Raw genomic sequence first — 25786 nt, 5'->3', positions numbered from 1 at the left:
GGAAAATTTCCCGGAATTTGACCTAGTTTTTTCAGTTTTCCCGTTTGCAAACAACAGTAAGCTCTTACGTTAAATTTCCGACATCTCTATCCATTAATCTTATTAGAACTATTTAACAGTTCGCTCAAAAACGAGCTTTTATAATGGAATTTACGTGACGGGCGCATTTTCTTACCAAAGGTAATAAAATCCGGAATGAATAACCGTGAAAACTCTCATTTTTATATAGCGCTACGAATTACATTTTTATGGGTATTATAAGCGATAAAAGCTTGTCGGACTGGGCTTTAGGGAGTTTTAAATGCGGGAAAAGTACGATATTTGAATTTAAAAATGTCACTATGAAGCAACTTGTAACCTAATCTCGGAAGATGGAGCAGCTTGATTAGTCGGAAGAGCTGAATTAAGTAACTTTGCGAGAATACTGTTCTTATCAATGTCAAACACGTGTGATGAAATTTTACTTTATTATTTATGAAATTCTTTAATGGCGTTATTAATAAGAAAATTTGCTAGGGAAGGGCTCTATCCTTGATCTTTAGAAAACGATTTCATGTTAATTGTAAGAATATTAAATATTGCCTAAGTTAATTGCACTGGTCGGCAGAATTTAATTTTCAAGATTTCCGCTCTACTTTAGCTCGCTATTTTGCAATGACGACCACTAATCAGATAAATTGTCTTTTCAAAAATAAAAGGATTTTGATATAGTGAGCTTCAAATTGTATTTGGAGAATCTGATTAATCTTTTTTTTCTCAATTCTTATTAATAAATTGCTCATTTTATACGTATAAATGATGGAAGAGAAAAAGAGAAGAAGAAAAGAAAAAGTGTTTCCCTTTGTGTATAATAATGACTATTTAAAATCCTACGAAATTTGATAAAAACTTGTATTAAACACGTAAATAAAGACAAAAACGTTATTTCTTCGTGTATAAAATTAGTTTTTATTATATTTATTATAGATCATGGTTAAAATTTTAAAATTTCTCAGATTTGGAATTTTTGGTTTATTCAAAAAATGAAAAAATAGTCGTAAATAAAAGAACGATCTAAACTTCGAGTGATTGTAAGGTGAAACCTGAACCTGAGGCTTCAGAAATGATTTAATTTCGCAATAAAACTTCGAGGCCTTCGCGTCGAAGTCGGCGTATTTCATCGCGAAGAAAAAACTGTTCCCCTCGATATAAAATTACAAATAAAATGTTTTTAGCGAAACGATAATTTTAATGAGAATTTCCGTCTTGTCAGTTGGAAACTGTTGCAATAAAACTCAAACGCGGCAATTTTATAATCTTTCAACTTAACGACTGATAAAATGGCTACTTAAAAATTTCATTATAAACATTTTGACAACGTACACAACCCAAAAGCGAATCGCCGTAACGAACATCTCAATTATCATTTTCCTTCGGTCGTATCAAAGAGTTGCTTAAAGGAAATTAATTATTTTATTTCCTCAAGAACCGGTATGCAGACTGTCGTCGACTGCCACTCCAGCTTATAATTGCTACTTTGCCATCGTTCTACTTGAAATTTGAATAATCAGGCAATATACCCATCGCATCTGCCTCTACTTTGACTTTCATTACTCGAACTAAAACTTATAGAGTTAATTAAAATGGTGGGCCGATAGACTCGAGTAGCACCTCTCAACTAAATCTTCGGTTTGCAATGTTGGAAATCAATATCTTAATAATTCTAATAAAGAATGGCTGGTGCAAACTGTAGGTATATTATACAAACGCTTATTTCTTCAGATAGCACGGAACTCAGAAAGCTAATGGTTTGAAATGACTTTATTACGGGCTTTTATTGCGAGTCTTGGCGGCAATAACGAAAACGTTAATAGAATCGGAAGAGGAGAAACAAGCCGAGAATCCGATTACCAAAAATCTCGGAATTTGCCTTGTGTGGTCAGCGACCGTCTGTTAATTGGATCGCATTCAAGTCTTATTTTTTGCTGTTGTTCTCAAAGTTTGAATTTCCAGCCGCACTATTTAGCTTCAAGATAAGATTTTGGGGTATCAAACATCGATGCGGTTTAATTAATATGTCTCGTATCCAGCAGAGAACATTCTAGAATTTACTCCCACGCTAAAGGTATCATTAGTTTTTATGGTTTCCCCACAATAATATAAAAATCGCGACACAAATTTTATAGTCTCCCACGCATTCAGTCTATCAAAAAAACGCGGGACATCATCACGAAATCCTTTTACATTTAACATCCATGCCACATACAAGAATTTTACTCACATCATTGCGGATGAGCGGTAAATCGCGTAAACTATCCCGCTGCAAACTTCAAAAAGTACAAAAATCGCAGACATGGATGTATAATTAATTGAGATTCCAGTTACTGATTGTATCTTTGAAAATTAATTTATAAAACTTCCTGGAAAACAGATTATCGAACGATTAAATTAAACCCACTTCTGAAAATCCGTTGTTATTTAAATTGCTTCGTTGATGCATGTTGCCAAGACTTAGAAACGGGTAATCTCGAAAAATGCGCCGCCAGATCCCAGTTGTTAAATTACCCTGAAAATTTTTTTTTTCATCCCCATCTATTCGTATTATGATTTTATTTCGAGCAAAAAGTTGGCGTCGTAGACAGCGGGTTTGGCCGCCATTCAAAGATGTTCCCGAAATAAACGAAACATAATTAACCAGCATAATGGTAATTTAAAACAACGACCTTTGGATCTGGTCGTTATGGAATTCCGTGCACTTCAAGCTTTTTGTCATAACAAATTTATAAAGTTATTGATTACGCGTGACCTAGACGAAACGTAGCAAAATGAGGCAGGTCGTGTTCTGGTACTCTAGTGATTATGTGGAATTAGATTAGATTAATTAATTACCAGTGGGACATGTCGCTACAAATTTCCTGTTCTGTCACAATTGCAGGTACTAGTTTGGCCGCTAGAGTAAAATAAAAAAAAATCTAAATCTCTGGACAAATTCCAGGAGACTATTATGTGATGCAGCTTCATAACTTACGAAGTTCGCCACAACACTGCCAAAACAAAGAAAACGGAAGCATTTTCGTGTGTACATTGTCATAATTAATGTTGGGGGATTAGTTTGCAGCCAAATGGGACTATTTTAGCGCAATCTACATCTTGTGGTTACGACACAACCCATCTTCACGTTATGATCCAACAAACTTTTTATAACATTTCTTTATTAAACCAGCGAGACGGTGCTCGTGTTTATATTCGCTCTTGTATGTAACGAGGATAATTGACGAAGATCTCAGTGCGTTAAAGTCTTTGTTCGAGTTGCTTTAGTGAAAGACAAGGCTGCTTTCAATTATATCGCCACCTTGAGAGTCTAGAACTAGAATTAGAATTTAGTTTCGTCTATTCTTCTCAGCGCAAACATCTCGATTTTCGGCAAAAAACTTCATTACTGGAATCCGTTTTGTTTAATTACCCCCGACAGTCCACGTGGAACTCGACACGATAAGTATAAAGCTGGAATTTCAGAAAATATTCAGCACAGGTTGTACGTTCAATATCAGTAATTTAATCAGTCATTAATTAATATTTTTGCAAGGCTTCATTGTGCCCGTATCAGTTTTGTTTGGAAAAAGAACAACTTCTCTATTACAGCAAAGCATTTAAAATGAATGGAAAAAAATCGTGAAACTTTGTTCTATCAAAAGGATCTATCGGTGGAAAGAGAATTAAAAATATGATATCGGAAGCTGCTGTTTGAAGCCGCTAACAGGATTTTGGAACAAAGCGTGGTTCCACGGGAAAAATAAATCAAAACAGAGTTCGGTCGCAATGATCATTTTTACATATTAATGAACACTACCTAACAAAGGATCCAATTCGGCGACTCCACAAAACAATGATTAATTAATTTAACGATTTAAAAATGAAGAAACTTGTCTTTTAGAGTCGGGGGCCAATTTTGTGCTCGAACTTGATTTTATCTTTCCTGACAACGGTTTTCAGTCGACATTTTCGGTTTAGTCAAATTGGGTTGAAAATAGCAAATAATGGTTCTTATTCATCGTGAATAAATAGGATTAGTTGCAAATCTTGCAGTCTGCGTGGAGTTGGGGCCAAAACTAAACCATTTTGTGGACGTCAAAGCATCAAGCGTCAACTCAGTTGAATGAAAAGCGGAAAATGTTTACAAACTATGCTGCACGTTCAGAACAATAATGCAAAGAAATGTTTATTTAGTTGTGTATATGTTACATCTAATTCCTACATAAACGTGCGAAATTATAAATTCTGAAAATTGTGTAATTAAACTAAAGATACGAACTTTCCTAAAATTATCTTTTTCATGATTACAAATCAATTCCGGATTTCGTTTCGTCTACTGTTTTACAGATAAAAATGGAATAAAACTGTCAATAATTGGTGATTAGAAAAATCATACCAAGAAAGATGAAGAATAATTCCAATATAAGTCTAATTACAGAAACGTACGGAATGTATCAATTTAGCAAATCTTGAGTTTATGGAATTTAGCTACGAGCTCAGCAGATGAAGTTATATCTAAAAGGGTCCTAGACAATTTTGCATATCATGCTGTAAACTCACTAATCTTTGCCCAACCATCAAACTAAGTTTTATTAATATTGGACTATCAAATTTAATTAAAACAAAAAGAGCTTTATGATTCATTTTGTGTGTTCATTGTTTCCATTTTACAACATTTGACAGGTTTTTGGCAACATGCTCTAAGCTTTTGTTGTTGCAGAATATAAATAACTTATCAGTCTTATCCATTGATCCATTTTTTTCATAATATGTTTCACCATAAAATATGGTAACCTGACAATATTAGTCAACGGTTTTTTATTTTAAATTTTATTTTTTTATTATTTTACAAATATCTCTGAGTCCTGACCTGACGGGGCAAAACGGACTTCGTATTCAGAATCAGAAAGAAATTCTATTTTAAAAATGATTGTACACTGCTCTAGTACAAATTTCGTCAAAAATTACTTATTATTATGATACTTAACAATTTCGTAAAATTTTTAATTTCCATTTGAAATTAAATTGATTGAGTTGTTTATCGATATATGAGTTTTATTTAATCCTGGAAATAATAATTTTGCAATATCAATTCGCACCACTTAAACCAAATCGAATTTTCAAATTTAATATGTTAATTGAAATTATTTCCTATTTAAATAAAACTATCATTACCGAGCTGGCGATAATTGTCCTGCATTGTAGTAAAATTTTCCAGAGCTTTAATTCAATTTCGATGTGGTTAAATATTGACGTCCTTGATGCCTTGATGCCATTAGGTTGGCAAACAGAAGCAAATTATGAATAAAAACGTAGATTTTTTGTTGTAAATTCAAACCGCGCCTTTAAAAATTCATGTCATCATTAGCTTCTTTCATGTCTATTAATTCGCTTTCAGGATAATTAAATTATCGATATTTTCGGGAGCTCCTCGCATAATAACCAAAAGTGTCAGTTAGAAGAGAATGATTCATTTTTCTTCCAACAAAGCTTAATTTGAAGACAATGTGTTTCATCAAAGTTGAATTGTTCCATAACAATGTCGTTATCTCAATCTGTTATTTTCACAAAACTTTCTTTTCCCCTTCTAAAAAATATAAAGAAGTGAATTCAGAACTCCAACTCCCGAATGTTTACGGCCTAAGTCCAATTGCTTGTGAACTACCATAAATAATCTCACGTTGTGTAGGTGAGCTCACACTTCACCAACTTATTTCTCTATAGGTGTAATAAAAGCAAGTTGTAGAGACCACGTCGTATGGCTTATAACTTTTTCTATAAATTATAGCTTACAATTAAGCTAACCAAGGTCTCCCGGCGCCCCCGACTTGAAACCAAAGGCTTGTACCAGGATTCTCGCTTGATTTACAACCGACGCTTATGACAAATTTCCTGCTGAAAAATTGCTTAATTCACATGCTTCCGGTCGGCGCTTAATTACATTGTACCTAAAGAAATTCACGGAACTATCGCGGTTCATCGATTAAGCAAATATTTTACCATGGCGGTTTTATTCGTATTTTTCATGCCATAAACGTAAACGATGCTAGAAAAATTGCCAACGTTTCCAATAGCAATAACTCTAATGCAATATTGACATGGCGTTATTTATGAAGGTTTTTTGAGACGCGTGGCATTGATGTTATTAGAACCACACGTGACTTTTATTAGCGCTCGTTTTCTAATTTTTAGAATGAGCAATCGCAGTTTGCATTTTTAATTTCGAGAAATCCACCTCACTACACAAAGCAAATGCGTTCAATTGTACGCGTACATTTACTTGAATGAATCTTGGTTTATTCAGCATGAAATGGTGTTTATTCTACTACATGAAAATAGAGTTCAGTTTACAGACTGATAATGGATGTGCTTAGCAATCTGAACCGAAGAGTCTACCTTATTAAATCATGCGAATTCTGTTTTTGAAATTAATGCACCTTCTATATGACCAAATTTTATTGGACGTCCAGAGGTCATTTACACTGTAATGAATTTGATATGGGATTATCTCCAGTCTGACAGCAATTTAGGCATTTTAGCGGAGATAATTCAATTTATTTTCGTGCCAGACGATTTTAATTGATGTTTAGTTCTATTTTTGGGTTTGTACAACTCAATTAAATTAGGAGTGGTTCCCTCCGTGTGTTTATCTATTTTTTTTACCTGACAGTAAGTCATTTAAAATAACAGACACTGAAAGTTCATTAAAGTTAGAAACTTCATTGGCGTAATCACATAAAATGCGAGACGGTGTCTTCAGTTCATTCGTTTATAAACAAAAGTAACTTTCTAGAATAAACGTTTCAACGGATCAGTTTTCACAATCGGAGTTTTGCGTACTTAGAGAAGAATTTTTTGTTTTGTAACTGATTTTAAAAGCACAAACGGTTGATAAGTACAGTTGGCTACCTATTCAAAAAATGAAAATTTTGAAAATTTGCATATGCTTACAGTTGACCAAGCTTTAAAATCTGACAAATAAATTGTTTTTATCACCGATTGTTTGACGTGGGGGCGCTTAAAATTTGGAATTTTTAGCAATTTTAGAGTTTTTGTAAACATAATTGCCACTTTTAATTTTTTTCAATATACCTAACTGTACATTTTAAAAAAATTTCTCCGTTTTTAAGTTAAATTTTATGCAAATTGTGTTTAAAAATTTGAGGAAAAACGCGCTTTTATCAAATTAGTTTTCAAACTCATGACTTCGTTTACACCAAATTGTCACTCAAGTCATTCTTATAAAGGATAATTTTGATTAAGTTCACGATTTGGACACGAAAAGCTGTAAATCAGCACCAAAAAACAACAGAGACATCAGATAAGACTTTTGTTGCAATAGAATTAAAGGATAAATATTGTCGGTGTAAAAGTATCCAACTGCGACATCATGAGTTTGAAAACAGAGTGAATGAAACAGAAATTTTTTCCTCAAATTGTTAAAATAATTTACACAAAATGTAACCAAAAATTGAAATATTGCTATCCCAGTTATATTAATTTTAAAGGATTTTTTCCACAAAATCTCGAAAATCGACGTAAATTACATTTGCTAGACTTCATGACGCCAAACTATCGGTAAAAAAAAGACACTAAAGATTTGTTAGCTACAAGCGTGTGCAAATTTTTCATTTTTTGTTTTTAAAATTAAAAACAATTTTAAGAGTGGCCTCAACTGTCGTCGGGCTTTGTAATAAATTCAGTAAATTAATTACAATTTTTCTTTAATAATTTAATTTGGAGAAGCAACAATCACAGGCAATTTGGGGATATTTTGACAACTTATTTCACGAAGATTCTGCGAGAACAAGAAAAATTAAATTCGACTCCTTCGACAAACTTTTTTTAGTAGCACAAAATGTGATTGTTCAGAACTGATAAAGTTCCCAGTTCTGTATTAGTGGATCTGTCTGATTCTGAGTATTAATTAACTGGCTATGTCATTCACATGTTGCTTTTCGCGTTATTTTTAGGAGAAATTTATTTTAGTTTCCACATTTATTATTATGGTTGTTAGACTTTTAATGAACGTGTAAATTGTCTTTTTTTTTTAATCCAATTACGAGTTAAAAGTTCCTACGTACTTCGAATTTTAAAAGTTTTTTCCACTTTTACCATTCTAGCCACTGCGATAACAATAATCATGTCATTTCGTTTTATTGGACTTTGTAACTTAGCTACAGCGAAAGCTCTTTAATTGTTCGAAACTGTAATAACATTATGCAAGTACACGTGTAGCAGCCTATGGAGACGCGTTATTACCGATAAGTGGTCAGAATATTTTCGACCTTTGGAAATGTATCATAATTAGTGGCATAAAACTGAACAACAGCCAAGAATGAAATTATAAATAGCCCAGTGTTTCGCAATGTCGTATAAAAATCAATCAATATTATGCTAAAGCAAAGTTGACATTTCACGAAAATGTCAATTGTCGCATCCAGCGCCTATTCAAAAATTTCGAAAAAGTTCATTAGCCAATATCTTCGAACAAATCTCCATTATCGTTCATTATTCACCGTATCAAAGAGAACGTCATTAAATTAAAATGTGATGATAAACAACACGAAAATCATCCATTAAGCTAGCAGCCAACAATGAGCGCAAATTACCTTTGAATCGTTTAGTAAATAAGTTAACGAAAAGGTTCGGCAGCAATATCTATCATCAGTGGGACGAAACTCTTACATAAAACCCCTTACATAAACCACTTAAAAATTATATACACCACGGTTACATCGACTTAAAAAAATCTCATCATCTTCGTGAATCGACGACGTCAAAAACGGAAGAAACAAACACTGACATGTCGTGGAAGCGTCGAAAGCGCGCGCGTTTCGTACGAGGCGACGCAAACCAAACGGCTTTTGGACAAAGACTGAGCGTTTGGGCGCCGACAAATAGCGTCGCTCGCGTCCCGACGTCCGTTCACCCTTGCAGGCGCCGCACAGATGCGTAACATCCCTTTAGTGAAGGACCCAGAAACAGATTGCAACTACTAATATAAATATGTAAACTGAGGATCGTAAAAATGAAATATTGTCAAGGGCATTGGAGGTCCACAAAAAACAATTACTCCAGTTCCGCGCTCCCGGAGCCAACCGGAAACAGAGTTTCAGAGATCGTGTTGATAAAAACGCGAAATTTGATTAAAGAGAGTTCTTTATGTGCCATTCATCGGGCCGCGGTTCCTATTGCAGTTTCCCCCAAAGCAAAAATCAGGACTTTTAAAAAGTGCTACTGGGAATTACGTTCGATGAACCTTCCTTGTTCTAAACTCAACTAATTTCCATTCGATTGAATTATGACGTAAATGAAATTTTTGGCGTCACAATAGAGCACTCTATATTGCTCGAATTTCCAAAGTTGAATAATAGAAATGCAGGTGCGTTGGCGGCAGCAACGGGGATGGGAAAGTCCCAGTTTCACGCTTCACCGAACGCATTTAGACGTATTAAGGTGGAAATAAACATTTCATTTTATTTGCATGTTTCGATGTTAAAATGCATTCTGCTCGCCCATTCGTATGACACATCACACATATCGTGTGCATTTTCATAGTAATTTGTACCATTTTGTACCAAGAAGCGAATTACGAATTATGCGGGGCACGCAAATATAAGCTCGTTCGGAAGTTTTCACCGCTCAAAACCATTTCGTTTTTAATTAGAGGATTACCGCCAAACTACCAAATTTGAGCGAGTGAGAATTTGTGTAGGTTTGAGTACATGGCCATTCGTGTAAGCGCTTTTGTCGTTTCGAACCCTAAAAGCATTTTGTAGTATTATACCGTAAAAATATCATTACAGTTAAATATATGAAGGAGAGAAAACGAGGTTTCCCAAGTGGTCGTCGCTGGAATAAAATAGAATTGTGACATATTTACGAAATAATTTACGCGAAAATACGACCTCCTGCACAAGTAAAGGGTAGATTTTTCATTACAACCCTTCTGAAAATACCAGCGCTTTAGAGCGAGAATCAGAAAGCTTTGGTATCAAACGATTTCAACAATACTCCCATCACAATAGCACATTAATGGAGCATCTAAAACAGGCGAACTCCTCTTATAATTAAAATCGAATCAACAAATAACCAATCAGGACAAACTTGCATTAACACGTCATTTGTTCCCCGACACGCGATGGTTTTCCTCCAAATCGACTTCCGTTTCAAAGCCAATTAGATCGACTGTGTCAGAATTACGATTGTTTTTTTATTATTCTGAATTTTCCGTGAAATTCAAAACGCACACGCACAAGTCAGATGTAATTTCGTCAGCGAGCTTTCCGCCACTTCGCTTTGATGTTCCGCTGTTCCAGGGACTTTCACAATGCTTGATTAAAAATTTTAACCAAACGTGTCAACCATTTCAGTTGCCAATCTGCGTTTCTGTTTCATGGTGCAATACGATCAATAGTAAACTATAACTCTCCATTATCTGTCAAGATTTACTCGATAATAGTGGGAGTTTCGGCCACAAAGTTGGCAGAACAGTGAGATTACAAGCCGCAGACTCCATGTCCAAACCGCTCACATCCTGCCAGCGAAAATTACAGTGGTGGAGAGTAAAAGATCCGAACAATTTTGCGGTCATTTCAACATGGTAAAGCGAGTTTTTCGCTGGAATGACAGAGGGAATTTAGTGGATGTGCATATGCATACAGATCATGAAGTCAACGCGAAGTTTGACCAACTTTACGTCTAATTTAATCAGGGTGGGATTAAATTAAGTTAGACTAAATCTGAGGAAAGTAAATCAAACTAGTTTAAGCATACTGAGCTGAGAATAAGCGAGTAAAAAAGCTAAAACGAATCATATAGATCTGATTAGATTGGACGAGGAGTTGACAATATCAGATTTGGTGGAAATTTTATAGATCTAAAGTGGACTAAACAAACGGGAGAAGAAAACAATCATTTAATTGTTTTATTTAGGCTGTTAAACTTAATTATAGAAACCCTGGCAAAACATAGAAAATCAAAAAATATTTGACGATACCATAAAGTACCAAAGCATCCCAAAAGTTCCCTGAGCCTTTTCAGAAAATCCTTAAAAATTTCACCAAAACCTAAAGAAGCCCAAGGGATCCTGACCAATTCTGGATATATGTATTAGAGGGTCACAAGAAATTTCCGAAATAAACCTCAAAAATCGTGACTAATCCTAAATTTTTGAATGCAAAAAAAATTGGCTAACGCAAATTTAAAGGTAATACCAGCATCCATTTGATAATACATGATATTATTAAAAAATTACAATAATTATAGAAAAAGCAGTAGAAAAAATTATGTACATTACTCGCGCGAAAAGGATATAAGGAAATCTCGCTTACATTACCGTTCGTTTCGCTATAAGGCCTTTTCGGCGCTTGTACAATAAATAAAAAAAAGCTCCAGGGTAGACAGTTGAGCTTTTACACACAAATAAATGTAAAAATATTGAAATTTTTAATACGATTGGGGCAAATTTTTCATTGCATAACACCTGACGATTCTGCGTCGGAGCTACAACATCGCAGTTCATAAATCACCCAGATTGCGTCCTTGATACGTAAGTAAATATAATATGAGAATATTCGCCGCAAAATTGCAATAAATGCTGTTAATGAGATATTTTCCTATGAACTTTTATTCCTACATGATAAAATTTAAATTAAAATTTTTAAATATTTCCTGGGATCCCTTGGTGATATCTGCACGTCATATTATTATATTCATTCCAGTCGTTTCGTCCCCTAATTTTTTTATGGAAAACATTGCATGTAAAACAGTGAAATTTACTCGCCGACCCTAATAATCCCAGTCTGATGGGTGCCACGAAGTCAAATCGATAGCTGGGTAGTCGAAGCATGGTGTAATCTATAGCAAGTTATCTCTGCTATAGCGTATAGTTTTCCCAAATTATAGCTCCTTGAGTTGTCTCGTATTTTATTCAAACATTTTCTGATGACAAGTGGGTACTTCTTTTGAATTATACATATCATAATCAGATAATTACGTTATCATTTATATTAAAAAATCAATGAACTATCTCGTTCTTTTCAAGATCAGGGCCACAGATAAGCGATAACCGTTACTTCCAATGAACCATTTTAGCAACAGTTTACTACTACAATTTTTTATTCATTTTAGACGAACTGATTAAAGTTTTACCTCATTTTAGGTTTCCAAATCCGCAGAATTGCTTTAAAGTTATTAGATTAAAATTAAATTTTTCATTAGTTGGGGCGCTAAATTGAATTACAAAATCAGGTACTGTCACAGTCCTAACGTAAATCAACAGGTGGTGTTAGTGGAAGTTTAACTCGTATTACACGACAAGTGACGGCAAAATTGATGTTGGCTTGATGTTAGACGTAGAATGGAAAACAAGGTATTCATTGGCGGATTGGCTTCTTTAATACCACTAAAACATTTATTGATATTCATTAGTTTGTGGTGGATTCGTTTTGAATAAAATTCCCAGGCATAAAAACAAAGGAATTATATCAAGCATTTTGGCAAGTTGCTAAGAGATTTTAGGCTGAGATTTCAAGTTTCAAAGTCGATACAAGATGACTCAGCAGCATGGTTCGTTCTGATGAGTCCAAACAACTACAAAACTAATGTATTTCTGTCCGATAAGTGAAGTTCGTGATTTATTTCCAATCATAAAAATAAATTTTGGACCAAGTTCTAGCTAGACACGCATGTGGCACAGGTAAAACTAATTATAGAACGTTTTATTTTTAAAGTAATAATTTATAATAACAAATTACCGATTTGTAAACGGAAACGGCAAGTGTTAATATTTTTCCGCTGTGAACCACCTCACCGTAAAGTGATTAATAACTTTTTTCTACCCACGCATCGGTTATTATTTTATGGGTAAGTATAAAACGTAAATAGGAGGAAACTGATGGAAGATAAAAACAAATCGATGTAAAATGCAAATATGGTACTATCAAACAAAAATAAAAAATAGTCTGCACGCAAAAGTGTAAATGAAACTGCATTTTTAGAAGCACGACCCTTTTTGTTCTAAAGTTGTCATCTTTTATTGTCGCAAAACACTTACCGTAGGATCAGTCCTCTGTCTATTATCCGGCACGAACACATCTCTGTTTTTCTGTCTGCAGGCATTTTGTCTTTTCAACTTGGCGCACCCACTGCCGCCAGACCTAAAACTCCCTTCTGAACTCTGATGCCGAAACTTTCCATCTTCAGAACAGATGCTTTGCGGTCTCCTCCGACTGAAAAAACAATAAATTCAATCAAATTAATCCGACATGAAGCGATGTACGAGCGACAACTTTGTCCTCAATTTTTCATCGAAAATGGTGGATGCGCCAGGTCAGTTGTTCATGATTGATTTCGAGGTTCAGCATCAATCATTAATTTTGTTTTGATTGGTGATCGCACAAGATGGTGTACGTTGGAATGGAATACTCGCATAATCATTCAAAGAAATAAACGAAAGTAAATTTCGATGGAACTCGTTATGGGGTGTTGTTGAGAATGGGAATTAATTAAAGATTTTATTTTCGGAGCGTAAAAGAGGTTTATTTGGTTGTAAAAAAGGACTTTAGCGGCGAAGTGTGTCTTAAATTATTATTAGATTGATGTTTCGATAAAACGAAATGGGCGACATGTGTTGCAACCCTGCGCGAAATTATAGTGATAAAAAATTGAGGATGATAAATTAGTCGCTCGTTTAAATGGTGCAGCGGGAGATATTATTACAAAACAATCAGTTACATTTAACAGACAAATAATGACACAGGATACAGTATGATAATTTATTTACAATAGAACATACAATCGTAATTTCCGGTCAATACTGTTTGGCTTCATTGCCGGGAAATCTCGCTCGCTCAAGATAGTCGAGGCGCTTTGTTACGATTTTTGCTATTCAGGATAGTGGTAAAGAAAAACTTTCACCCCAGCAAGGTCAAGTAATGCATCAATTCACTAAGAAAGGGTGGACTTTATGAATTATGCATATATAAAAGGGTAATACATAGTTATTTGATTCGAGCACATCGACAGCCACAGACAACGGCAGCATTTGCTGGAGAGAACGTCACTTGCAATTTTAGAATCCTCTAATAGATGGCGCCACTAATTAAAGTAAAGCAAGGCCGACTATATCCTTAAGAGGCCTGTCCGCTCGTGCCTTTTAAAAGTTTCTGTCAAAAAGTGCGGATTGTGGCGCCGTTTTGTGAAATTTTCCACTACTACTGGGACAATCATTGTCACTAACGAGACAAATAGGTTATGTTGATTTGTCAATTACGCCAGTAGTTACACTGTTTATCTAAAATAGGCACTTTTACGCTAATATTAGGAACGCACAATGACTCTTTACGCCAGGCGCGTGAAGTGGGTTCGAAGAGAAAGTGTGACAGTCCCTATCGGTGCGGAAGTACCAACAGAACCCCCTGCGCGGGACTCCGCGAGGATTTTGGGGTAGTAATCGACGGATACATGAGATTTTCTACAATAAAGCGCAAGCGTTCCACAAAATGATACCGTTTAATAAGAAACAATCCGTGGAAGGTAGTCGGGTGATGCTATGCCATGGAGATCAATGAAATTCGGTCTCAATAGTTAAAACCGCGTTAGCCAAAGTGAAAAAAAGGCGAGGTACTCGATCAACAACCCCCCTAAATGAAAATGAACGAGACGCACACGGCACAGCACCTACCATTTCTTCTAAACTGCGGCATCAAGATCAAGTGGAATCCTGAACACGAAGTAACGAAGACAAAGCAAGTCCGTGGGCAGAAGGACGCAAGGGAGGGTTGGTTTGTAAGATGAGAAATGCTGGTAACAACAAAAAAGGAACCTAAAGACACCAAAACGATGAATTACGATTCGCAAAATGATTGACAGCGGAGATTTGACAATATACGGATAGAGTCGCTCTTGAAGTAAGGTGACTTTTTTGCCGTACTGCTGCAGGCTTTTCCGGATTGTAAATTCAATAGACTAAAAAAGCAATTTCATTTAGTACAAAAAAAAATCCAAAGACTGCAATATTTTATTGCCTTTTTTAAAACTTGTTACTGGAACTGTCGATTTATGTGCTTCTGTAAACCTTCTCCCTTTCCGCATTTAAATTACGATAAAAAGTTGGCCAAAACGTAATAATTCACATTAAATATATCCCTTTTGCCGTCGTTAATTCATTATTGGTTTCGGCCCCAATTGCCGCGACCAGCACTCCCGCAGATTTTTGGCTGTTTCCCACTTTTCTATTTACTTAACGAGGCATTTAGGGATGAAAAATTATCAGTCCTGTCGAGAATTCCATTCACTTTTGTGGTGGGAACCGTCATTTCTTTTGATTTGTTTTAAATGAAAAAGGTAAAAAAGCCCGAAGTGATCGATGATTTTAATTTCTCGCCTTTGGAATTTCTGTTTGCGCCGTTGGATAAGAAATTTTTTTCATGGATTCACGACTAATCTCTAAAGGACGTCGTTCATGCTGGTGCAATTTAAATAGAAACTTTCCATGTAAACAAAGTGGAGTTGAAATTTAAATCGTGACCTGAAATTTCGCAACATTTTAATTAAACACGAGCGCCTTTTTCTTGGAGCTGATATGTGTAAAGTGGTACTTATCTAAAGGGCGCAATTACCCTCGACATAGTTTTGCGATTTTTACGTCTTTCCCCGTAAAAAAGTGTAATTTACGAAGGGACTGCAATAAAATGAACCGTTATTAAATCTAAAAAACCATTAAAATTTAAATGAGCTGTGTCCTTTACGTAGTGCAATTTGTGCTGAAGGGACGTAACACTTTGCACCTGACATTTAATTAAGAAATATGACTCTCAAAATACTGTAAACTTGCTGATAACAAATAATTAAAAGTGCACCTCGGGGCTACCGCGACACGCCACTCGCAAACTTGTAATTCCGAGTAATTAAATGTGTAGTTTTACGGTGCCGACACACGAGAAACTATTTCACTTTAGATAATATTTTAACTATTAAAATAATTGTTTTTCTAAAATTACTTCAGAGCTTGAGATAATTAGTATTAACGTCTTGAATCGCTCCAGGCTCCGCCAAGCTGGATGTTACTTTGAAGAAGTCTCGACTCGTTACTTTTTTGTGTTAATTAAAGGAAATTAAACATAACTAACCACTGGCTACATAAAATAATTTTCATTGGATATTTTAATTTTATATTAACTCTGCAGCTACTTCTCTCCTACTCTTAGATGTAGTACCGCTACCGTTTCTTCGCAAGGGCCATTGAGGGCGTCTTGCCATAAGTGGACCCTTCTGGAATTGAAAAAGTATTCTTGCTGGCCAACACGCAAATCCTTTCACCCATCTTTTGTCCATAAGTTGATGAATGTGAAGTGTGAAAAAGGTATTTCAAGAAAGCTTTTTTTCTTGCACACAACAGATGGTACTAAAAAGGATGCGCAAAGAACCGCAACATCAGAAAACGACGGAACACGACAAGACCTTACCTTACTATATTTACTTATACCTAATTATAATAATGATAAAGGACGGAGCAAAAAAAAAATCGACAGACACCGGATGTCATGTGTCGCGGGAGAAAAAGAACTACAAGAAAACCTGAATAGGTGACAGACGGACTGAGGGAAAAATAAAAGTGTGCCTGCGAAAGCTGGGTTTTAACAATCGCATAAATACAACAAGCAATGGAAGTGAAATACTTGAAAAAAAGTCAAAGAGATTCAGTTATCCCGAGAAATTAATTATCGCACAAAGACCTGTGAAGTGCAAGAAGAGAATTTAATATTTTTTATAATTAATTATAAGATCACGTATCCGAATAAGTATAATAAAATCTACAAAATATGTACTTTTTGAGTGGATAAAATTTGTTTATTCACGTGTATCATACAATTTTTTTCCAATTTCTGAAGGTAAAAAAATATAATAGTTCTTATTTTTTCTAATTAATTTGGATTTTTCTCGTAATTGGATAATGTAACTGTTTCGTTCAGAACATCTTGCGGGATGCTTTCTTTGGTTATTTATAATTTCAAAGACACTTCCTAAACTCTAAATCGACAAATTGCATGAAGTGTCACGTATTTTATAAACAAGCCATCCGTAGCAATGAAAATTTAAATGGTAGTGCGAATTTTAATTTTGTATTGCTTTATTTGCGTTGTCAATAGCAGTGTGAATAAAGTGTTACTGTAAATATTTATTCATCCTTTTAATTAAAGTGTTGTTTTAATAATGATATTCATGTTATAATAAAATGAGCATTTTATCAGTAAAAATTGAAAAAAAGTCATTTTACTTTTAAGTAACCGAAAATAACTCCCCACCCCGTATAAAACTGACATGTGTTCAGATGACTTCCCCAGTGACCAATTTGGTGAAGCTTAAAAGTTAATCCATCGACTCCACAAGTGCTTTAGACTTATCCTCGGAGTTGAAAGTTTCATGGAATTCAAATCCAACGGCTGTAACCAATTTTCTCACTTTCGCAGTTCATGTATTTACAAGAAAGAAGTTGGAAAGGTTAGGTATGAATAATAAATTAACAATTACCTACAGTTTAATAGCGCAGGTTTTGAAACCTAAAGTGACTATGACTTGCATTGTATGTAAAGAAAGAATGTACATTTAATGGTTTTTATCAAAGCTCTTTCATAAAGTTAATGGTATATTAGATAAAGTAGTATGGCTCGTTACATTTAACGATAACAATTTTGTATGATCGAAACAACGAAATAGGAAAAATTGCACGCTTGAATCCTTTTTACATTCAAGCTGAATTTCAATTTGTTCGATCTCAGTGTCTAGGGTAATGCTTTTTTGAGAGAAAATAAAGGTTTTCCTATAGTGTTTTATTTTCTGAAATAACACTAAACTGCACAGCAGAATTTAGGATACGTTATGGTCGTTTCGATAAACAAACTATTGAAATAAACTCACCTCATTCTCAGTTATCAAATTAACAATTCAGCACCAGCAGCAACGCGCTTCTGCCTTCGCTTTCAATGTTTTGGTTGTGAAGCATAATATGAGCAAGATACCAAAACTTCATCCAAGTCTGTATATAATCAATTAGTATATAAATACGTAATAAATTAAGAAAGTTATTTTAGGACATCATTTACCTTCATTCATTCATTTACATGCCAATTAATAATAAAACCCATGGATTCTGTTTACCGCTTCTTTAAACTTTACTCTTGTTACTCCCACTTGCAGTTTAATTGACACGTACAGTAAATTAATTTGAAATATAGTTACACAACATCTTGTCGATCTCAAATCCACATTTCCCCTTGAGATTTTCCAGCAACACAACATTTCACTTAAATTATTATTAACTCGACATGATTCTCACTTTTAAAGCATTGCATTTCCTCATAAACTGTAATAAGAAAGGTGTCTCTTCCGAAATCAAGAGGGACTAACCAGTTGAGTGCTCTCGTGGTTCCCCGATCTGCCTCAAAAGATTGAATTATTCAGAACACTCTGTTCCCTCGACTCTTTAAAGTGCGACGCATTTAGCATCCTCGAAAAAAATACACAACGAAGACCTTGTCCGTCACAATCTTCAAAACAATTTCGACTTGATCGATCACCGCGATGCTAACAGGGTTGCAACGGATAATTTCAATAGCTTAAAATAAAAATGATTAACCAAATATTGGAAGAAGAAAAATAAATTCGCTCGGAGGCTGCAGGTCATGTTGTCGGGCGAATTTTACATTAATATAAGTCGGATAGATTTATTATTGTGGGTTCGTACAAAGAAAAAGAACGACGGGCTATATATTTGCGGGTTATATTGCAGGGCGATTCGAAAGACAGCTTGATGTTAGATGGCCGGTTTGTATGACAATAAGACGCTTATTTCGTATTTGTCAAAACGATGAAGCGGATAAAATACCTTCAATATTATACTTAAAATGCAAGTAAATTTATCTTCTTCTTGGACGTCCAAAGTGATGGGAGATTATCAAAATCACCAACGGCAAGCGCGCTAGAATGCAGGAAATGCCGGAGATTCATGTTAAGCACGTGTTCGAACGTAACAAAAACAAGAAAAAAGGGCTGGAGAAATAAACTGTGAAGATAAATAATTTCATTCTCAGGTGAATCGGATAAATATTTCCCAGAATTATTGGGAATAACAGTGGCACCAGAAAAGTTAAAAATAGAAAAGACAATATTATTCAGTGCTAGTCAGAGAACTGGGAATTGGCGCCATAAAACTAGAAAAAGCGCACTTTTTCGTTGCATACATGGAACAGAATAAAATTGTAGAAAAATTAGCAATAGAAGAACTCTAGTAACAGGATTAAAGGAATCCTAATAGGAAATGACAAGTAACACGGTTAAAAAAAAATGTAACTTGGCTTTTACAATAAGCACTTTGCCGCTGAAAACCGTAAAATGAATGTTGGCGAAATTCGCCACAGAATTGCTTTTTCTTCCCAATAAAATGTGCCATTATTTCTCAAAATGGGCCAAATGAAAATCAGAAAAAAGGACTAATTTACACGCGAAGTACATTATTACGGTTGTGGAATCAATTCCCCGTCGTGAGCGGCATTAAAGTACTTTAACTGCCGGCCGTGAGAGGCAGTTAAAGTACGTATAACTTCAGTGGTGTCTATTGAATAACAAACTGCAACTAGAAAAAGAACTAACTAAGCAGGTCTTATGTCCCCTATCAAATTTGGTTGTTGGAACTTGATCGATTTTATAACCGAAATAGCGAAAAACGATGGCAAAAGACCAACTATAGATGGGTCAAATTATTGCCGCGGAAGAAATTCAAAGACACCGCCTGTCGTAGATTGATAACGCCGCTATGGATGCTGTCCTGGATCTTATTGAATGTAGTGGTGCCAGCTCAAAAGCAGGTGTGGTTATTTATTTTGGTATTTGTCGCTTTTGGGACAGGGAGATTCATCAATCATTGACTTAGATCCTTGTGGCGACCTGTATGTATTTGTCCCAGAATTGTAAGAACTTGACTTGTTTAGGCTTTGTTATTTCACATTATTTTATATTCCTCTATTCCAGAAATTGTAAGAGGACTAGTCAAATAAACCAAAATAATTCTGTTATTAAATAATATGTACGCTGGCTTTCGATTAATTTCTAGATGGAGGTGGTTTTCATCTTGAGATTGACAGATTCAAAAATTAATAAAAAGTCCAAAAATAATAGTTACAAATTGTTAAACTTCTGGTACTTAATATTTAAGGTGTATGCGATTTTATTGAACCTGAAACCATAATGGAAGGATAAATTGACATGTGTTATCCGCTCTGCCTACAATAATTTAAATTGTATTCCAACACGAAATGTTTCTATTAACAAATTGTGACTACTAACGACGTTTAATTAAACCACGCTGGCTAAACCCTTTCGCATTTTCCACAGTCCGTTTTTCCAATGCATCCATAATAAAAGATGCACGTAACTTTTAATGAAGTTCCACCTTTAACAATGTCCGCTTTATGTCTCTATAACATGCTGCAAGACTTAATGACGCGCAAATTAATTTCCATCATAAGTCACGGCTGGATCAAGACAAAATGTATCGAGGACAGTTTTACGACACTTTTCTGGACTAGGCGTCTGGATTTATATACCAGGAATGGCCTTCCCTGTCCACAATATCCAGAGAAGGCGAAAATCGTAAAGTATCGACGTATTTATAGTTGTTTTAAAAGTAATTTATCCCGGCTGAACCTTAATTGGTATCGGAATTTACGACAGGCGTTTTTCTATGAAAATGCAGGAAATCAATACTCACTATCTGTGTACAGTTCCTGTGGAATTTTCGACATTTTCCTGGATGAAATGATGGAGGGATGGTAGAGACAACGCGCCTGAGTGCTCAGAGAGACCTGGAGGTTAAAGGATCATTTAATTTCTAAATGCAATCGAGGTAGAAAACTCACGTACATGATTTTTCGTGGTAGTCCTCGCTGGTGGTGGATACGCCTCTGAACAATGAAGGGCGCCGGAATTCGGGGGATCTCTGAAAAAAGAAAAGGTAAATTGTAGCGGTATAGCTTGAGAAATTGGTAACATTTTTTTTAATACTAAACTTCAAGGATAATGGCAATGATAGTAGTAGACTTTCTGGAGCTTTGGTATTTGAACGATGAGCGTGGGGTCAACCAGGTTAAACGATAAGGCTCTTTTTTCCAATAATAAGTATTTATGGTCTAAGCCGATAAAGAAGCGAATTATCGACAAGGGACAGATATACCTACATCACCGAGTGGCGACCTATCCGAAATATAAAATATTATCCACAAGTTAAATAGGAATAATACAAAAAAACCCGAACAAAATTAAATGTTCTGTTTGATGGAAACAGTGATCAGCCCACAAAGAAGCAAACAGGTAATTGAAGATTGCGCCCTATTTATTTCCCCCCCAAATAATGAAAACTAATTACAGTAGAGTTCATAGTTGCGGACGAACGATTAGTCGTATTACACTTCCACTTCGACAGATCACTTAAATTACAAGTTAAACTAGTTAAGTAACTTTAGCAAACAACATCGATTATAATTATCCAACCTGCTAATAACCAGTTCTGATATAGTTATAATCGATAACCTGCAGCTTCGGTTTCACAAATAAGCACGTGAAAATAACAAAAAAATTAAAAATTCAATTAATACCTTGTTACGTGCCATCAATGTTTTGTATGACTCTAGAGAAGTGACCCGCTTTCATTGGAAAATTTTAATTTCGCCCTCAGTCAAATATGCGATTAACCTCAGATTTAATCAGGAAACCAATTTAGAATTAAACAATTCTATTTCGATGCCATCGGTCATAAATAGAGAGTTAAATTAATCATTATTAATTACAACAAAAATACGGTAAAATAAATGTTTTACATGATTTTGTCATTTATTTATCTTGATCTAACTGTGACAGGACATTAGTTGTGCTGTCAATAACATTAAATTGAATGGAAAATACATCATAAAAATACTAAACAAAAACAGATCAATTGGAGCGAGATCTACAAATAAGATTACAGGATAAAAAAATGCTCGTACTTGAATCATGAGAAACTAAATTGAATCTATTTAGTGAAAGTACAACGCAAAGGGGAAAATTGCATTAACCTTTGAAAACAAATAATTGTAATTGTTGTGGTCAACTTCCACGTTATTTATAGGCGTACGTAAAAGCTAAAAGGTGGAATAAAAACGCTTCAGTTTTAATAGAATCGGTTTGATATGAAAATGAAGGGCACAGCTCAGTGTTCTAGTTTCCCTCTATTTTCATTCTGTTATCAGTAGGTACACGTGCAACAATATATTTATTACGGACAATTATCTCGTAATGTAAACAATACATGAGGAGTTTCTCATCAATAAATGTGTACCTGTTATACATAAATTTTCATACAAAAGAAAAATCAATACTAAATCTGATGAACTCTAGTTTTAATTTATTGGTGTAGTAATAGAATATAAATTTAATTGCGTGTTTGTACAACGACAACTGTAAATCATAAATTATTTAAAATTTACATATAAATGTCACATGCTTCCTAATTGTATTACATATTTGTTAAGATTTATATTTTTAACGCTGTTTTGCATTGCAACGATACGAAGGAACTAATTGCATCACGTGCTAATGTTTTTGCATTTTGAATGGACTTGTGAATGTTATTAATTACCTTATGCTTGCTGATTATTTTAAAATCGTTTTAGTTTCACATAATATTATGAAACTTGTTTTATAATAGCACCGAGTTGTGGAAAATGAGCAAGGCTGTTTCACAATTATTCTTCTGTATTTTGGAATGTATTTTTAACATTTTTAGTTTCTCAAATCATCCTCAAAAACAAAAAATTTGAAATGTGCAAAACCTAATTTGTACCATTTCAAAAGTACCTTGTTTTTTTTAGAAAAAAAATGTGTAACATTGTTCGTTTGGCGTCGTGATGTCTAAGAAGTGTAAATTTCAGCGATTTTTGAGTTTTTGCGGAAATACCGGCGAATTCAAATTCTTTTTAAAATAACTGTAAAATAAAAATATCTAGGTATGTTGTAATCAAAACTTCTTTCTTCGTATATGAAAACATTAATCAAATCAAGCTAGATGCTTAAGGGTTAAAATATCAGTTCCTTATTAATTGAAGCAGAAATGGCGTGGCTCAAAGTTACTAATTACTTTTTAATTCGAGTATTTGTAATTCTTTAATGTTCGCATCTGCAGCGGATCCTACCAATAGACTATAAAACTTAATCCTATGGCAATTATCCAGCTATGAACTAACCCGTGTCATCCCCAACTTCACTTTCAGCAAGAAAACTCCTCCAATTCCGACAATAAGCATCTTGAATCAAGAACGGTTTAAACCCACCACTATCAGATGCTTATTCTGTAGATAACAACATACAATCATCACAAACTGTACCCATTGTCCCATTTATTTCTCTTATCATTGATTGAGTCGCTCAATTCGTATAATGAAACCACGAAGAGACCAGTAAAATGCGATTTTTTGTCCAAGTGATGGTAAAATCGTGAAATTTTCCATATTGAAACAAAAGGACAATCGTATCGTGTGTAGGAGACTTGTTATCGATAAATATTGACAAACGTAATCATCTGATTAGATGAGTATCTGCGGAAAAAATGTAACGAAGTAATAATATGTAATACGTGTCACGAAGCCATAATAGTTAAATGGCGCCTTGGTGGAACGTCCATCAAATCAGAATAGCAAACAGTAATTTCAACTTACGAGTGATAATTTCCTAGAGTGCACCCTTCTAGCTGCCATAACTCTTGAAAAATCAAAGTTAACACGAACTAAAAACTCTTGTTCTTTCCACCCGTTTAACTGAACAATTTTCTTTGTGAAAATTTCATTTTAGTGGCCATGACATCTAAACTGATTACAAAAAAGTATGGCAAATTTTAGACAAAGGCCATGTGATCGTGCAGAGGAGGTCAAGTCATTTCATTTTTAATTGGTTGAAAATTTTATTGCATGTTTCGTTTAGTAAATGATAATTTTAATTATAATCAGACTTTGTTGGTTTAATGTGTACAATAAATCCATCAGGTTTTTTAGACTTAAATAACTTACCATTCTTTTTTAAATGACAGCCTTATAATTAAATTACTCTGCGGATCTAACGCTCAAATTGGAGTCAGATGGGATAATGAAAGGAAAAGTGCTTCCTGAATGAAACCAAGCGACAAAAAATTAAGTAATTAGAGCTTTCTCATCGGAAGAGATGGAAATAGTATTGACATAATAATTGCGGTTTTCACGACGTAATCAGTTGCATAGTTGTACAGTGGCAAACTTGAGTAATTTTAGCCACTGCAATAATAATAATTAACAAATAAATACTCCTAATAAAGTGTGGATGCATTTTATAGAGCGAATTTCTAAGAAAAAAATGGACAAAATTTTTGGCGATACATTTCTGTAATTCTAATCTAATCAGAAAAATTTCAAAGAATTTCACATTTCTCAATAAACAAATTAAAAAAAAGAAAGCTCATGAACTGGTAAACGAAATGAGCTGTTCTCTGCAAGCGCAATTAGATAATTTTTTGTAAGTAGTTTCTGCTCTCCAAGGATAACAAGACACGGATAATTCGCCGCTCGGATAAGTAATAATAATAATTGTTAGATCAAAAAAGGATTCAGATGTGGTAAAATCACACTTTTGTTGTTTAATTTTCTGTAATTAAAATCACCCCTAAAATTGTTCATTAACAATAAATTAGAACGTTTCCTGTGATTAATTAAAAATCCAATTGATTGTCGTAAAATATGTTATCAACATAAAGCCAAAAAGACTGTAAAATAATGCATGACGCTCTTTTATGATCGTTTATGAGTACACCATGACGGATATTGAAATTGCTAAGCGAAAATGCATATCCATACTCAAGTTTTTACATCATACTCCTAATAAATAATATTACTTGTACAAAACATTATTAATCTACGGGTAATTAGAGACCTATTTTTAGTGAATTTGTCAAAGACATAAGCCAACTTTAATCTGAACGTTTAAAACAAGAGCACATGTCACGAAATTCAGAGAAACGGTTGAACTGTTGGATGACAATGGCGATGCAGCCAGACACAAAGGCAATTGAAGGTTTAAATGAAATTTAATGAGAAATACTTGAGTGGGGTCGTTTTTCCGCCTAGGACCTAGCTGTGAATTCGGAGTATTCAAGTAGCTCCAAGCTGCACAAATTTGCAGTTCCAGCGTCTAAAATGCCTTCTAAATCAGCGTAGAAGTTAATTTAACCAAATCTATTCGGTAATTACACAATTCTGTACGGTAATTTTACCACAGAGATAAGACAAGTCGTGTCATCATCAATAACAAATTATGACACGATTTTTACGATTTTGTCAATAAAGCTATTGAACAAACCTCGCAAGTTATGAATCATGACATAACATAACAGGCTCATATTCATAACAGACGTCTATGGTTGTTATAACATTCATAACTTCACAGATATGTTAATAGTAAACCATCAAACAATTTTTTTTAAAATCTCAAACACGTGAATATTTACGCATATTTCAATTTCTTTCCAAAATTGGTCTCATTGTGTCGTTTAGAAACTACTTCAAATAATGACATTAGATGAGTCATCCCTAACAGTACCTAATTATCTGATAATAAACTTGTCTAGATTCTTTCAGTGAGTTGTCAATGCTGATTGATTACACGCTCATTTACTGTAAGCTCTGAATTATAAATTCACCAAGTTAATGATTTTTTC

General features: G+C 34.4%; 1 protein-coding gene across 5 annotated transcripts in view; it reads right to left on the bottom strand.

Moving 5' to 3' along the window:
• The window catches only part of LOC148174095 (uncharacterized), a 71259-nt gene that overhangs the window by 20824 nt on the left and 24649 nt on the right, over positions 1–25786 (bottom strand). For all 5 annotated transcript variants that reach the window (XM_088035904.1, XM_088035902.1, XM_088035901.1 and 2 more), the window contains exons 3-5: positions 20938–21013; positions 20786–20879; positions 13073–13247 (exon numbers count right to left, since the gene is read on the bottom strand). In XM_088035904.1, the coding sequence (XP_087892030.1) occupies positions 13073–13247; positions 20786–20879; positions 20938–21013 (345 nt within the window). The remainder of the gene's footprint in view (positions 1–13072; positions 13248–20785; positions 20880–20937; positions 21014–25786) is intronic.

The sequence above is a fragment of the Gnatocerus cornutus genome, chromosome 5 (assembly GCF_029298725.1).
Source record: "Gnatocerus cornutus isolate USDA-ARS CGAHR chromosome 5, icGnaCorn1.1, whole genome shotgun sequence".
NCBI classification, from domain to species: Eukaryota; Metazoa; Arthropoda; class Insecta; order Coleoptera; family Tenebrionidae; genus Gnatocerus; species Gnatocerus cornutus.
This window is presented reverse-complemented; position numbering and strand designations above follow the sequence as displayed.